At 52.0% G+C, this 16,113-nt stretch overlaps 1 protein-coding gene across 1 annotated transcript in view; it reads right to left on the bottom strand.

Annotated features, from left to right (window-relative positions):
- CFAP251 (cilia and flagella associated protein 251) overlaps window positions 1-14,643 on the bottom strand; it is a 51,855-nt gene extending 37,212 nt beyond the window's left edge. The window contains exons 1-7 of the mRNA XM_036277300.1: window positions 14,572-14,643; window positions 12,408-12,886; window positions 11,140-11,505; window positions 8,322-8,462; window positions 6,248-6,357; window positions 501-612; window positions 186-266 (exon numbers count right to left, since the gene is read on the bottom strand). Coding sequence (XP_036133193.1) covers window positions 186-266; window positions 501-612; window positions 6,248-6,357; window positions 8,322-8,462; window positions 11,140-11,505; window positions 12,408-12,866 — 1,269 coding nt within the window. The 5' untranslated portion in view covers window positions 12,867-12,886; window positions 14,572-14,643. The remainder of the gene's footprint in view (window positions 1-185; window positions 267-500; window positions 613-6,247; window positions 6,358-8,321; window positions 8,463-11,139; window positions 11,506-12,407; window positions 12,887-14,571) is intronic.
- Window positions 14,644-16,113: the final 1,470 nt, after the last annotated feature.

Here is a 16,113-nt window from a genome sequence, read left to right as displayed (position 1 = left end):
GATACTGTATGTAAAGAACACAGCAGAGCCTGGCCCATAGGAAGTGCTCAAAAAATTAGTTATCATCAAAAATCAGATGAGCGTGCTCTACTGCACCATAACAAAAGTCCACTAAAATGAGAAGTCGCTTTGGCCTGGCCCGAGTGTCACCTTAGGTGGATCTTACAATAGCAGACGGAACTCACCTGGAAACCATACTCTTTGGGAAGGTCCAGAGTACATGCCGGTGTCTCCACTGCTAAAGTCCACCTCCAGATGCAAACTTTCTGTGCATGAGAGCAGACGGGAGAATGGGGATTCTGGGGGCTGCCGGTGGAAACCCTGTAGCTGGTTAACTTTGCACAGCACCTCACGCAAAGTCACCAGGATGGACCCTGGCAACATGCCACAGAGTCCAGTCACCCCAAGAGCATTGCAGACGCCGCGCGGCCTGAGCGGAGCTGCTCCACGCTCTCGATGAGTTGGCCAGCCCGCTGAGGCCACCCCAAAGGGCCCTCTACCTGGACTTCAGCATCTGAGATGGTTGCCAGATACTTGGCATCGTGGGTGATGGCGATGGCCTGGATGCCGCTCCCTTCTGGGCAGCTGTCGAATATCGTGTGCACAGGAATCCTGCAGGACAGGACGCGGGACAAGCATTGCTGGGCCTGCCTTAGTTCTCAGAGGGACCCACTTCAAACACATAGCTGTGGCTAAATAAACGTGGTATTTCCATACAGCGGAATATTACTCGGCCGTGAAAAGGGATGAAGCACCAACATGCTACAAAGTGGATGAACCTTGAAAATAGTATGCTACATGAAAGAAGCCAGACAGAAAAGGCCACAGTGTATAATCCCACTGATACCAAATGTCCAGAACAGGGAAATCCAGAGAGACAGGAAACAGATTGCTGTTTTCCAGGGGCAGAGGGGAGGGGATGGGAGCGACTGTTTGATGGGAATGGGGTTTCCTTTCAGGTGGATGAGAATGTTTCGGAACCAGATGGGGGTGGTGGTTGCACAACCTTGTGAATGTGCTAAATGCCACTGACTTTTTCACTTTGAAATGTTTAACTTTATGTTATGTGAATTTTACCCTGATAACCAAAATAAAAAAACTCGGGGCAGCATGTAAATGTGCTCTTTGCTCTCGTCATGAGCTCTAGTCTCTCCCTTGTTACTGAGGCCAATTCTATGCCAGGTGTGAAGGATGAAACTGTGACAAAAGACGCCTAGGACAACACCCCAGCTCTTGGGGAGACAGGTGTTCTCCGACATAAGTGGGGATATCCCCGAGCACGGGGTCCCTGGACAGCAGCTAAGTGCACACACTCTGTGACTCAGCAAGCCCACCTCCACAGATCTGCCTACAGAAATAACAGCAGAGGTACACAGAGATCAACGTCACTCGTGTTCCTGTGGCCTTAATAGCAAAAACCCGGACACAACACAAATCTCCATCAATGTGGGAACTGTTAAAAAATATTATGACATAACCACCTCGGTTGCAGTTTGTCCCCAGCCCTGGTTGGTCGTGCGGGTGGCAGCCACTCGATGTGTCCCTTCACATCGATGTTTCTCTCTCTCTCTTCCTCTCTCTCCCTCCCGCTCTATCTGAACAACAACAAAAAAAAAATGGAAAAATGTCCTCGGGTGAGGATTAAAAATATATATATATATATTATGACATAACCACATAATGAAAGACTAGACCCAGAACAAGGTAGGCTGGGGAAAGTCACCAAAAGTTTGTGAAAAAAGCAAACTGCAAGTCTACGAAGCACGTCCTGACTGTGTGTGTGTTTGTAGGCACAGGAGCAAGTCTGGAGGGACAGACTCCAAGAACAACGCTGACTCCAGAGAAGGGCTTTGTGTGCAGAGGAACTTTTTTCTTCTTCTGTTTTTTTTTTTTTTTTTAAATACCCAAGGATATTTTTTTATTTATCTTCAGATAAAGTAGGAGAGGGAGAGAGAGAAACATCAACATGATAGAGCCACATCGACCGGTTGCCTCCCGAACAACCCGACCAGGGCCGGGGACGAACTGCAACCGAGGTACGTGCCCTTGACCAGCATCGAACCTGAGACTCTCTGGTCCACGGGCCGACGCTCTAACTGCTGAGCCAAACCAGCCGGGGCTCTTCTTTTTACTTGGAACTGTAAGATGCAGACAAATCTCGACACCTGCAGAATTTAATCAGGTGATACTTAAACGTCTAGGAGAGCCCACAGTGCAGGGAACAACGGACGCAACGAGGAAGTAAGCTGGCCCCACTCCCTCAGAAATGGAGAGTGGGGTGGGGGCAGGAGGACCTAATCCAGGACCATGTGCTACCAGCTCCCAGCTTCTCCCCATTGTGGAGCCCTTGGTACAGCGAATGTGCACAGGACTCGGTCTGTCACGTCAGTGTCCCCTGGCCGGAACCGAGTCTGTGTCCAGCTGAGGGCCAGCCTGGTTCTCTGTCGCCTGAGAAACTCCGTCCCACTGAGTAGCCACCCCACACATTCACTTGGAAGGCATGATGATGTCCTCACGTTGTTGGGAACAACACAGGGATGTCATTAGTTGGAAACTGTGTCTCACCCCTGGGGATATTTAGAATTAAATATAGAGAAGATGAAATCACTCAGACCTACACTATAAACATATTTGTGATCAGAGAACTGGTTCTTTTTTTAGGAATGGGTGATGTTTAAGAGAATTTAACATATCAGAGTTTCTAACAGATTATATTTGTGATTCTAATTTAAAGTATGTAGTTGATTTAGGCCTGTAATTTTAAATTCAAATCATATTAGGTTTACAAACAATATTAGGACGCTTACAAGAACTTAAGATTTGCCATATTTATGTCTAATTTATTAGATTTACAAGAACTACTTAAGTATTGGTGAAGATTTATTTGTTAATGAGACCACCAAAGAACTTAAAAGATGAAAACAAATATATTCAATTTTTAAATGCAGTTTAAGATGTTTAAAAGAAGTCAATGATCAAATTTGTAAGTGGGGCCAAACATTAACCAAAGCCTCCTTAAAGGAGACTGCAACATTATGACAGACATAGATAGAGTAACATCTATACACTGAACAAAGATCTTAAAGAACTGTGGTTTTTGTCACTTTCATAAAGTGAACATTAATTCCAAAACCAAATAATCTTTTCTGGGTCCCCAAGTCATCATTTGTGATATCATAAAACTCATATTGACCTATTGTTTGAATGATAAGCCACAAATATGCTTTAGTTTATAAATTTTTTAAATCCTCACTTAAGGACATATTTATTGGTTTGAGAGAGAGAGAAACATCGATGTGAGAAACATCTATCTGTTGCCTCCTGTACGTGCCCCAAATGCAGACCGAATCCACAACCTAGGTATTTGCCCTGTCTAGGAATCAAACCCACAACTTTTTTTTTCAATGTTATATTGATTTTTACAGAGGGAGAGGGAGACAGAGCTAGAAACATTGATGAGAGAGGAACACTGATAGGCTGCCTCCTGCACGACCCCCCACCTGAGAGCACAAAACCCAGGCATGTGCCCTGACCAGGAATCGAACTGGTGACCTCTTGGTGCCTGGGATGAAGCTCCAACCAACTGAGCCACCTGGCTGCGGCAAATATGCTTTACTTCCTAATTAAAAAAAGAAAATCATCACTGACCCTGGACGGTTTGGCTCAGCGGTTAGAGTGTTGGGCTGCGGACCAGAGACTCCAAGTTCAGTTCCTGCTAAGGACATGTACCTCAGTTGCAGTTTGTCCCCACCTCAGTTGGGGTTGGGGTGGCAACCACTTGATGTGTCTGTCTCACATTGATGTTTTTCTCTCTCTCTTACCCCATCTCTCCCTCCCGCTCTGTCTGAAAATAAATGCAAGGATGTCCTCGGGTGAGGATAAAAAAAAAAAAATCAGCCCTGGCCAGTTTGGCTCAGCAGTTAGAGTGTCGGCCTGCGGTCCAGAGAGACCCGGGTTCGGTTCCCACTAAGGGTGCGTACCTTGGTTGCAGTTTGTCCCCGGCCCTGGTTGGTCATGTGGGTGGCAGCCACTCGATGTGTCCCTTTCACGTCGATGTTTCTCTCTCTCTCTCTCTTCCTCTCTCTCCCTCCCACTCTATCTGTACAAAAAATTGAAAAATGTCCTCGGGTGAGGATAAAAAAAAAAAAATCACTGCCCTCTAGTTGCTCCCAGTTTAGTGGGGGAGGAGACAGCTTCAGAAATGAGGAAAAATCCGAGGATAAACACTGAAAGGGGCCAGCGCGGCCTGGGGAGGAGGAGCTTCGGAGAAGAGGCTCACCTGAGGGGTCGCCTCCCTGCCCCCGGACCCTCTGTGTCTGTCGCATGTCCCCCTACTTGCAGCCGAAAGCGTGGACGGCCACATGGCAGCCAGGCCCGCAGACGGGGAGTCTCGCTGTCTGGGGAAGCGTCGGCACAGCTGTGATACGAGGTAGTTTCCTGAATCACAGGCTGAGCGGGCACCGGGCCACCTCTGGGGGCGAGCATGGGAGCGACAGTCAGATGTTTGGGTTTGGGAAAAGATCGCGCTCAAAACGTGGAGGAACACCGTGACCCGCAGGGTGTCCGAACGTGTGTGTCTGCAGCAGCAGCCCGCGTTCTCGAGGGAAACACCGGCTGCTGCCTCCAGGAAGAGGCCGCGGCTGAAGACGGCAGCCCAAGGAGGCTTGCTTTCACTAGATGATCTTTCAAAAAATCAACCGACGTCAACAGAAGGTGGGAATGGGTTCAGAGGTCACCCAGGAGGTAGAGTCGGCAGGAGTCAGACGCAGGAATGCCCGGGGCACCCCGGAGCGGGTTCTCTAGCAGCTCCCTTGGCAGTGGAGAGAGGAAGCCCCGGCTCTGTGGCCGCACCCGTGGAGAACACCACCGGCAGCATCCTCCGCCTCGCCAGCCACAGCTGAGGAGGGGCCGGGGAAGACGCGTCTGAGAAGGAACAGGACGAGACCAGGGCACGTGGTGACAGAGAAGACCAGGGAAGGGCGGGCGTCAAATACCACTGGCAGGTCTGGCAAGATGAGGCCCAGGGCTAGGGCACAGGGCCCTCCGGGGTCACTGGTCCCTGCGGGAGAACAGTGCCCGTACCCTGGACCATTAAACACAACTTCTCCCTAATCTTCTTATCCACCTGCACCTCCTGCCACCCACCCCACACAACCAGGGCTTTACCGACTCAAGGCCCCTCGCACCGCTTTTTGCCCTGGGACCAGAAATGAAGAAAGACAACCTTGCCCTGGCCGCTGTGGCTCAGTGGTTAGTGTTGGCCCGCGCACCAAAGGGTCATGGGTGTACTTCCCGGTCAAGGGCACATAACTAGGTTGCAGGTTCAATCCCCAGCGTGCGCGAAGCAACTGGTCAATGTTTCTCTCTCGCATCCATGTGTCGCTCTCACATCTATGTTTCTCTCCTCTCTCTCTCCCCCTCCTTCCCTTCCACTCTGTCTGAAAAAGTCCGTGGAGAAAATCTCCCTGGGTGAGGAGTAACCAGGTCCTTGCTCTGCTGATCTCCGTAACAACCTGCGAGGTTACGTGTAGTGGTCGGAGGGTGGAATTCCCGTCCACCCAGAGCCTCAGAATGGGATCTTGATGGGAGCAGGGTCTTGGCGTAGGCAGTGAGTTAAGATGAGGTCGTACTAGACGAGGGCGGGGGAATGCCTGAATCCAATGGCCGGTGTCCTCGCGGAGGAGGATGCACAGAGAGACGTAGGACACAAGTGCCATGTATGTGTCAGCAGAGAGGAGTGATTAGCCTACTAGCCAAGAAGCACCAGGGCTGGCCAGCCGCCACCAGGAGCTCGGACAGGACACGGAGCAGACTCTCTCGGGGCCCCGGAAGGAACCGACCCGACTTCAGACGGACGAAGTGAGAGAAGAAATCTGTCCCTTTAAGCCACGCAGCTGGTGGCCATTCCTTACAGCAGCCGCGCAAAACTAAAGGACAGGTATGATCAGACGGGAAAAGCCGCTTCATTCCCCTGGGCCTCCGAGCGGGTGGGTGTGACTTAGCTCCCCTCGGCCCCGTCTGCTTTGACACAAACCAACCAAGTTTCTGGGCTGAAAGAGCCAAGACTGTCAATGAGAAATTCACCACGGTGGGGTCACCCCAGCAAGCCGGGACTTCCCTGGCAACTCTCCCCCCCCTGTGGCCCATCACTAGCTTCTGCAGCCCCAGACCACACTGTCCATTTCTGCTGGTCCCAGTGGCAGGTAGCCTGTGAAAACGAGAGGAAAAGTGACTGTACCAAGCCTACCCTGTGAAGGAGTCCCATATAATTATCAGGCAGCTGGGCCCTCTGTCAGCCGTGGCGACCCACCGCCTGTCCTCGCTGACACAGAGACAGGAGATCACGTTGGGGTGGCCCTAAGGAAAGGAAGAGAAAATGCTCTGAAACATCGAGGATGCGGCCCCAAAGAGAGAACTAAGCCCCTTTCCGGGCTCATCTGGCTGGAAATCCTGCTCCCACTGGCCTTCCCTGGTGTTTGTCCATAACCAGTGGTTTTCAAACTTTCTTTTTCTTTTTAAATGTTTCTATTGATTTTAGAGAGAGAAAGAGAGAAAGGGAGAGGGAGAGAGAGATAAACGTCGATGAGAAACATCAATCAGCTGCCTCCTGCATGTCTCCTACTGGGGATGGAGCTGAAACCTGGGCATGTGCCCTGACCGGAATCAAACTGGCGACCTCCTGGTGCACGGGAGGATCCTCAACCACTGAGCCACACCGGACAGGACTCAAACTTTCTCCCCCTCAAATACCTAAAGGATAAGCCACACGCCCCGCAAGAACAGTGACTTCCTAGGGGTCTAGGCATGTACCTGACTCTGAACCCAGGTGAGAACAAGTGTGTAGGTTCTCCCCATCTCCAGCCCCCTGTACCCCCCTGCCAGCTGCGTCTCCCTAAAGCAGTGTTCACGTCGGGTTGCTGAGCAGCCCTGGAGAGAGGCCTCCTCACTGCTCTCTCCACTTCCACTCTGATCCTGTCCCCACAGAGCAGGGGAATCTTCTAGAAACACAAACAACGGGGCAGCACTCCCTGCAGTAGCCTGTCCCCTCCCTCGTCTCCCCGGGCTCACTGTGCACACTGTCCTCCCTTCTAGGCCTCGCACACAGGCCCGAGACTGCAGCCCTCACTGCCTGGAGCGCTCGTCCCCCGAGCTGCGCCCGGTCGGCTCCTTCTCATGCTCAGGTCCCGGCAGACGGCACTTTTCCGTTCCCTGCCCACCCAATCCAACGGAAGCCTCCGCCCGCCCTCGGGTTTTCTCTTTAACAGCGTTTTCACGTTTCCTCTGAACACTTGTTACAATTTGCAATGATACATGTGTAATTGTTTAATGTGTGTCTCTCCACGAGACTGTAACCCTTAACCTGAAACTGTAACCCTTAACCTGAAACAGCGGTTATGATACGTGTTTGTGGGATGAACTGAGGAACAGTCAAAGGCTATCTCCAGCCATCTGACTCCGGGGAAGCTGGACTCCTGCCCGTCTCAGCCCATGTGCCGACTGCCAGCCCCCAGGCTCCCTGACACCTGCCTACACCGCCTCTGCCTTCTCCTCCGCTGCAGCCACCGCGCTCCGTGTTGCACACTCAGCTCCGCTCCAAGGTGAGCTGCTGGCTGGCTCTGTGTGTGGGCATTTCTGGACTTCTAGAAAGCAAATGCCTCAAGTCGCACCCACGTGTCTGGAGTCCCAGGCACAATGCTGAGCATTGACTAAACTCTTGGGAAACAGTTTGTGATATTTTTGTTCTAGGCATTAACTAAGGAAGTCCTTATTAAAATACGTGTTAAACGTTCGGCCGGTGTGGCTCAGTGGTTGAGCGTCGACCCTGCACCAAGAGGTCGCCGGTTTGATTCCCAGTCAGGGCACCTGCCCAGGTTGTGGGCCTGATCCTCAGTGGGGGGTATGCAGGAGGTGGCCAATCAATGTTCTCTCTCATCAATGTTTCTCTCTCTCTCTCTCTTCCTTCCTCTCTCTCTAAAATCAATAAAGGAAAAATAAATAAATATGTGTTCATTACACCCTGGCTGGTGTGACTCAATGGTTGGAGCATCAGCCTGTGCACCGAAGGGTTGTGGGTTCGATTCTGGTCAAGGGCATGTCCTTCAGTTGTCAGTCCCCAGCCCGGGTCGGGTCATGTGAAAGGAGACTAATCAATGTGTCTCTCTCACATCGATGTTTCTGTTTCTCTCTCTCTCCCTCCCATTCTATCTGGAGATAAATGGGAAACTGTCCTTGGGTGAGGATTAAAATAAACTAAAAGAACCGAAATGCTGTATTCAAGCTAGAGACGACTTCTGCGGCTGGTAGTCAGGACAGCTGCCCACCTGAAGGTGATGCTGTTCATTCCTGAAAACATTGTAGATGACCGCGGTGTGGCCACTGGCGTACAGGAGAACCCTCTGGCTTTCGTCTCGGATGTAGTACACAGGAAGAGAGCTGTTCCAGCCGTACGACCACGTCATGGTCTGGAAGACAAAGGGAAGACCGGTAAGACGCCCCCATGTGCCCAGCCCAGAGCCGGACCACCCGGCACCCCTGGCAGGGGTCCTTGGAGGAGGGCTTCACACCACAGATCCAATGATGAGAAAGCACTTTAAGGAAGCCCTCCACAGCCCTGGCTGGTTTGACTCAGCGATTAGAGCGTCAGCCTGTGGTCCAGAGAGACCCGGGTTCGGTTCCCGCTGGTGGCACGTACCTCAGTTGCAGTTTGTCCCCGGTCCTGGTTGGGTCATGTGGGTGGCAGCCACTCAATGTGTCCCTTTCACGTCGATGTTTCTCTCTCTCTCTTTCTCTCCCTCTTTCTCTCTCATTCTCTCTCCCTCCCTCCCACTCTATCTGAACAAAAAATGGAAAAATGTCCTCAGGTGAGAATAAAAAAAAAGAAAGAAAAGAAAGCCCTCCACAGCGCACGACCTCGTGGGTGACCCTGGGACCTGAGGCTGAGTGAGAGAAGCCAGACGCAAAGGGCCACACACTGTGACCCCACCCGTATGGAGTGTCCAGAACTGGCAAATCCGAGAGACGGAAAGCAGAGTGGTGGGTGCCAGGGGTGGGGGTTTCTTTATGGGGTGATGAGAATGTTCTGGAATTAGATAGTAACGATGGTTGCACAGCCTCGTGAAGGTACTGAAAACAATGAGTTATACACTTTATTTTGCCCCCAAGGTCTTTCACTTTTCACTTCTGCATGAATGAACTGCACACTTTAAGAGGGCAACTTTTATGAGGGTGTGGAGAGACTGGAGCCCTGTGCATTCCTGGTGGGAATGAGAAATGGTGCAGCTGCTATGGAAAACGTGTGGGGCTTCCTTAAAAAGTTGAAAACAGACCTGGCCGGTGTGGCTCAGTGGTTGAGGGTCAACTCATGCACCAAAAGGTCGATTCCTGGTCAGGGCACATGCCCAGGTTGTGGGCCTGATCCCCAGTGGGGGGCATGCAGGTGGCCAATTAATGTTCTCTCTCATCAATGTTTCTATCTCTCTCTCCCTCTCCCTTTCTCTAAAAAAATCAATGAAGAAAAAAAAAAAGTTGCCCTGGCCGGTTTGGCTCAGCGGTTAGAGCGTCGGCCTGCGGTCCAGAGAGACCCGGGTTCGGTTCCCGCTAAGGGCGCGTACCTCGGTTGCAGTTTGTCCCCGGCCCTGGTTGGTCATGCGGGTGGCAGCCAGTCGATGTGTCTCTCTCACATCGATGTTTCTCTCTCTCTTCCTCCCTCTCTCCCTCCCGCTCTGTCTGAAGATGAATGCAAACATGTCCTCAGGTGAGGAGAAAAGAAACAACAGTTGAACACAGAACCGCCAAGAACCCAGCGATTCCACGTCTGGGTGTACGCCCAGAACTGAAAGCAGAGTCTCAGATAGATGTCTGTCCACCCGTGCTCACAGCAACACATTTCACGGCGGCCAGAGCGCAGAAGGACCCCAACGTCCACCGACAGATGACTGGATAAGCAAAACGTGAATATGATTCAGCCTTCGAAAGACGAAGTCTTCACGGGCTCCACAACTCAGCCATCCCCCCTTCCGGGCTGAGCACCTGCAGGCTTTCACCCGAGCTCCGAATGGACAGGAAGGAGGCTGCGGGTTGTCTGCTTCACAGGCGTCTTCCATCGTCATCTCCTTGTCAACGCCTGTCAAGCGCTCACTATGTGTTAGGAACTACATGAAGTACTTGACATACACTCGATCACTTACAATTCTTCCAAAGGCACAAATCTATTGGGGGCGGGGGGGGGACACGAATCCTAGGAAACAATTTTCAGAAAACAGCAGATGGAGGAAGAAGGGAAAAAAACCCTTCTCTTCCTTCTCTTGGTAAATGATAATATTTTTACTCCTGGCAGATGGTGCCTCCTGGAACACTGGCGGCGGCGGCCAAGCAGGTTCCTTTGGGCCGCCGGGTGCCGCTCCCAGGGGCTTCCAGTTGGCCACACCTTTCACTTGACGATCTGTCTGAGAATGGACAGGTGCAGGAGCTTACAAAGGTACAGAGCCAGGAAAGGCAGAAGAGGTGAGGCGCGAGGGGAAAGAAGGAATTGATGGAGTGGAGGAGGAGTTGTATAACGAGAGGGAGGGGAGGGAAGTGGGATAGAATTTTCGAATCTCCCACAAAAAAACATCACCCTGTGCAAAGACAGATGCCACTGTCATTTCCCGCCTGCCTAGCAGCACCGCTCCCTGAATCCAGCCGGACTCCTGCCCACACACTGTCACTCGTGTCCAGCCAGAACTCTGGAGTGAATTTTATAAGACACAAGTCAATGAGTAGTTTTATTTTATTTTTTATCCTCACCCGAGGACATTTTTGCATTTATCTTCAGATAGAGCAGGAGGAAGAGAGGGAGGAAGACAGAGAGAGAAACATCGATGTGAGAGAGACACACTGAGTGGCTGCCACCCACACGACCCCAACCGGAGCCAGGGACAAACTGCAACCGAGGTACATGCCCTTGGCGGGAACCGAACCCGGGTCTCCCTGGACCGCAGGCCAATGCTCTAACCGCTGAGCCAAACAGGCTAGGGCTCAATGATTAGTTTTAAAAGGATCTTTCTGATGGCATTTTTTCCCATCTGCTAACCCTCCCCCCCCTTCACAATACTCTCAAAGCACAGCTGGGACGGGGGCACAAAAGCATGAGACACTTACCAAGGGATACACGCTGGGACTGTCGTCCTTTTGAAACAAAATGTCCTCGGTGGTGGTGGACACCAGTGACTCCTTCAGGATGCCAGCTTTGGGCTGGAATTCTTTATCTTCTTCCTCAGTGACAGAGGGTACTTTTTCTTTTTCTCTCCTTTCCCACTTCTCCGGCCCCGAACCTCTCTTTTCTTGTCCCAGTTGCTCCTGGGACGTCTGGTCGGTGGGCTGGCCCAAGGGCTGCGTTTTAAGGGCGCTTAGCAGCTGCTCCTCCTCAGAACTGGTGAGGTCGACGTTGAATTGTAGATGTGCGTCCAGGCTGCTCAAACTCGCTGTCTGCACAGAATGCTCTGACTCGGCGTCACTGCGGGTCTTCTTTAGAAAGAAAGGAAGGAGGCTGTGATTCCAAATATGGTAGATTCTCACGTATTTTCCTAACCAGCCAGGCTCAGTTTTAGCCTCACACTGGAATGATGAAATATTTTACAAAGGAGTCTGGACAGCTTTGTCCTCAAATCACACGAATCGTGGGTGCGTCTGGTTTACTCCTGGCCTACCAGCAGACCACGATGGCAGGATCATTATGGTGGAATCTAAATGGCCGACTAGTCACAAAAGGTCAGTTCTCCTTGAGCCAGGGCTGAGTTCTCCTACAGGGAAGGTCTCTGGGAAGCTTACATGATTATCATCACTGTTCTAAGACAGGCACACTCCAGCTAACCCCTACCAGCCCTTTCAAGCCAGCTCCTCCTCCAGGAAGCCTTCCCTGACTACTCTCCAAGTTGTGTTAAATGTTTCTTTTTTAAAAAAATATCTCCCCGCCCTGGCCGGTTTGGCTCAGCGGTTAGAGCGTTGGCCTGCGGTCCGGAGAGACCCGGGTTCGGTTCCCGCTAAGGGCACGTACTTCGGTTGCAGTTTGTCCCCGGCCCTGGTTGGTCGTGCGGGTGGCAGCCACTCGATGTGTCCCTTTCACGTCAATGTTTCTCTCTCTCTCTCTCTCTCCCCCTCCCACTCTATCTGTACAAAAATTGGAAAAATGTCCTCGGGTGAGGATTAAAAAATAAATAAAATAAAATCCTTTAAAAAAAAATATCTCCCATACACCTCTCAATGTTTGCACGTACATATTGTTTTATAATGTTCGGTTATGGGTCTGCCTCCCAACACACCCGAGAACTCAAGAGAACAAACTGTGTCTTGGTTTTGTATGCCCATAGCCTGGCATATAATAAGCATTCAGTTAATGGTTGAATGAATGAATGACGATTACTACTTACCGGAAAAATCTCTGACATGATTGATGACTCCGTTAATTCAAGTCCTTCCAAACTGGTCACAGACGTGGTGGGTGCTTCGGGCTTCCCTGTGGTTTCACCCTGGACTTCCGAAGCCACCGCCTCCACGGCTGCTCCAGCCTGTTTCTCTGGTTCTTCTCTGAAAGCCTCCTCTTCCTCCTCCTCCTCCTCCTCCTCCTCCTCCTCCTCCTCCTCCTCCTCTCCTTCCTCTCGCTTTTCTTCCCCCTCCTCCTCTCCTACCTCTTCTTCCTCCCTCTCCTCCTGAGAGACTCCCCATGCGAATAGGTCATCCTTTGATTCCTGTTGCATATTTTCTTCTTTATAATAATCTGAAGGATATTCTTCTCCTCCTTCTCCTTCTTCTTCTTCTTCTTCTTCTTCTTCCATTTCTGATTCTCCATCTTCTGTTTCTTCTAGTGGGTTTTTCTCTGTATCTGACATTCTTCTCTGTGGAGTTTTCTCTAGAGAAATTCGACCATAATAATCAGCAAGACCCTCTGTTTCCCATTTTCATTTCTTGGTGACCTAACCTATCGATAAAATGTGCAATATCAGCTCTGGTTCCTTTCCACAGAATAAAAAGAATGTCGTACTCCTGGGAACGCCTGTCCCAAATCTTGAAAATATCAACCCCAGGGCCTCTTATCTTTCTAGGAATAACTTTAAAGCTCTCTAACTCATTTTAAATATATTCATACTCCAGCCCTGACAGGTTTGGCTCAGCGGTCAGAGCGTCGGCCAAGGACCAATGAGTCTCAGGTTCGGTTCCAGCCGAGGGCATGTATCTCGGTTGCGGTTCGTCCCCGGCCCTGGTGGGGTTGTACGGGAGGCAACCAGCTGACGTGGCTCTATCACATCCACATTTCTCTCTGTCCCTCTCTCCCTCCCTCCCTCCCACTCTATCTGATGAGAAATAGAAAAATATCTCCAGGTGAGGAATAAAAAAAAAACAAATTAATAAATAAAGACATTTGTATTCCAACAGGCAGCAACATGCATAACCCAGGCATTAGCAACAATTCTAATAATATGACTAAGAAGCAGTGTAGCTTAGTGGTTAAAAGCACAGGCTTGCCCTGGCCAGTTTGCGCAGTGGTTAGAGCGCCAGCCCACAGACCAAAGAGTCGCAGGTTCCATTCCAAGCACCGGCATGTGTCTCAGATGTAGTTCATCCCCCGCCCTGGTCAGGGTCGTGCAGGAGGTGCCCAGTTGATGTGTCTCTTTCACTTCAATGTTTCTCTCTCTTTCCTTCCTTCCCCTCCACTCTATCTAAAGATAAATGGAAAAAATATCTTTGGGCAAGGATTAAAAAAAAAAATCACAGGCTTTGCCGTCAGCCTCTCCTGGTGTCCCAGTTCCCCTGCTCACTTGCTCGGTGACCTTGGGCGAATCACTTTATGCCTCAGAGTCCAAATTTGCTCACAGGCTCAATGAAAACAATAACCCATGCTCTGGGGTGATTGTGATTCGATGACTTTCGGAAAATGCTCAACATAGTGCTTGAGAAATGGTAGCAACTGTTTACAAAGTTTACAAGCCTTGCCCGGGCCGGTTGGGCTCAGCGGTTATACTGTCGGCCTGCGGTCCAGAGAGACCCAGGTTCGGTTCCCGCTAAGGGCAGGTACCTCGGTTGCAGTTTGTCCCCGGCCCTGGTTGGGTCGTGTGGGTGGCAGCCACTCGATGTGTCCCTTTCACGTCGATGTTTCTCTCTCTCTCTCCCTCCCACTCTATCTGAACAAAATATCAAAAAATGTCCTCGGATGAGGATTGAAAAAAAAGTTTACAACCTTTTTTCTCTCCGTCCTTACAACACACGGAGGCTGTGCGGCTCCGAGAGCTGAAGGGACGTATCAGATCACAGGGCCGCTGCGCAGGGCCCCGCTGCCGGCCTTCCTCCGCTGAAAGGTACGGGGTCAAGTCCAGGGCCTTCGGCACAGGGCCGCGCCCGAAAAGGGGGTTTTCACCCGGGGGTTTGGGGGGACAACAGGTGTGCGGGTCTGCGGGGCGCACCCCCCTCCCCGCCCCGCTCAGGTCTCCCTGGGGCCCGGGCCGGCCCTGCGGGGCTGAGGTGAGCGCCCCCGCGAGGCACCTGGGGCCGCTTTGCTGGGCCCCCCGCCCGGGCCGCGTGGCTGCGCCCCGGACTCACCGAGCGCCCACCCACGTCCTCAAAGGGCCGAGTCGTCCCTCCGCTCGGACTCCTCGGCCACCTCCAGGTCTCCCACTGCGGCCGCTCTCTTCTACTCCGCTCCCTAGTTACGGTTGCCACCCAAGCCCCATCCCCATGGTAACTGCGGCCGCGGCAGCCAGCGACGACGAGCCGTAAAGCGAGAGGGTTGGGCTATGGTCACGTGCCCAGAAACCGCCGCGAGCGGGCAGGCGCGCCCCCTGCCGGTCCCCCTGAGAGGCGCCGTGGCGACTGGGGCGACGAAAGTGGGCTTTCCTGGTGCCGCCTGCTTTCCTTCCAGCCCCCCTTCCCCGGGCCCGTCCCCTGCGAGGCTGCAGCGGCTGATACTAGCAGTTTCGATCTGAAGGCTTGACACGGCCAAGTGAACAAGTATAAACGTTTGATGAAGTTCTCTGGCGGCTGCGCGTACCTGCCCTCCGCACCTTCTCACCAGGGCGAAAAGTGTCACGTAGAGAATTTTAGCCGCTGGAATATATAGGTTACGTTATCTCGCCGTGCTTAGCACGGAACGGTTCTGCAAAACCGGTTCGGTTCGTCTATTAGGATCACTCCGCCTCCAAGTGACCCTCCCTAGAATCTCACAGAAGAGGGCCCCCGTGGCCACCCCGAGGTTTCCAAAGAGAAACCTGCAGGAAACCAGCCCCAGGCACGGATGCAGAAGACTCTTTGCTGCTATTTTAGGAGAATGAGAATGACCCTCCCACTCCCCACCCCAGGCCCGGGTGGGAGAAGCCTGTTTATTATCACTGAAAGCACCTGGAATTAGAACACAACTGAAGCAGCAAAGCTTGGCCTGCTGTGGCCATGGGGGCACGCATGCGCTGTCCTGCTGGAGTAGGTTGGGGGCAGACACTCCACGGGGAGGCTTTGAGAACCGGGGCTGGAAGCACAGTCCAGTACTGACTCCCAGCCGGGCGGGCTGGTGTCTGCATCCAACCCCAGCACAGCAGGCCCCGGCAGAATGTGCCAGATCTCTGAGAGAGGGGTCTGCAGGACCAGCGGAAATTACCGCGGTGAGACAGTGAAGAGAGAAGGAAAGACTAGAGTCAGTAGGAATCACTGGGACCCACTTGGCCCTGTTAGCAGAAGATAAAAGGAAGGGATCGGCACTTCCAAGCGGTCAGGTCTGCCGTGCTGCTTGTTCCCATCGGTGGCTTCAAGCACAGCTTGCAGCTTGAAAAACAGTGCCGAGCTGAGGGCACCGCCAGGAGGCCCAATTCTAAGAAGCCAAATTAGAAGCTAATTTGCAGGCATTTTTATTCTAGAAGTGAAGGCAGCTTGCTGCCCTCTGGTGGGTTATGGATAAGAAAGCTGACACCTCGCTGGGCTGCCTGGGGAGCCTCATGATTTCTCTGTTCTTAACGGGAGCAGCTGTGGCTTTGAGCTCCAACTGCTGAGGACGCAATTTCTGTATTTAGAGCAGCAATGCTCACTGCAAGTGCAGATGGGCAGCCGGAGCGCCTGGAAAGCCGGGGCCACAAAGAACGATGTTCCTGACGTGTT

Source organism: Molossus molossus, unplaced genomic scaffold (genome assembly GCF_014108415.1).
Source record: "Molossus molossus isolate mMolMol1 unplaced genomic scaffold, mMolMol1.p scaffold_m16_p_22, whole genome shotgun sequence".
NCBI lineage: Eukaryota > Metazoa > Chordata > Mammalia > Chiroptera > Molossidae > Molossus > Molossus molossus.
This window is presented reverse-complemented; position numbering and strand designations above follow the sequence as displayed.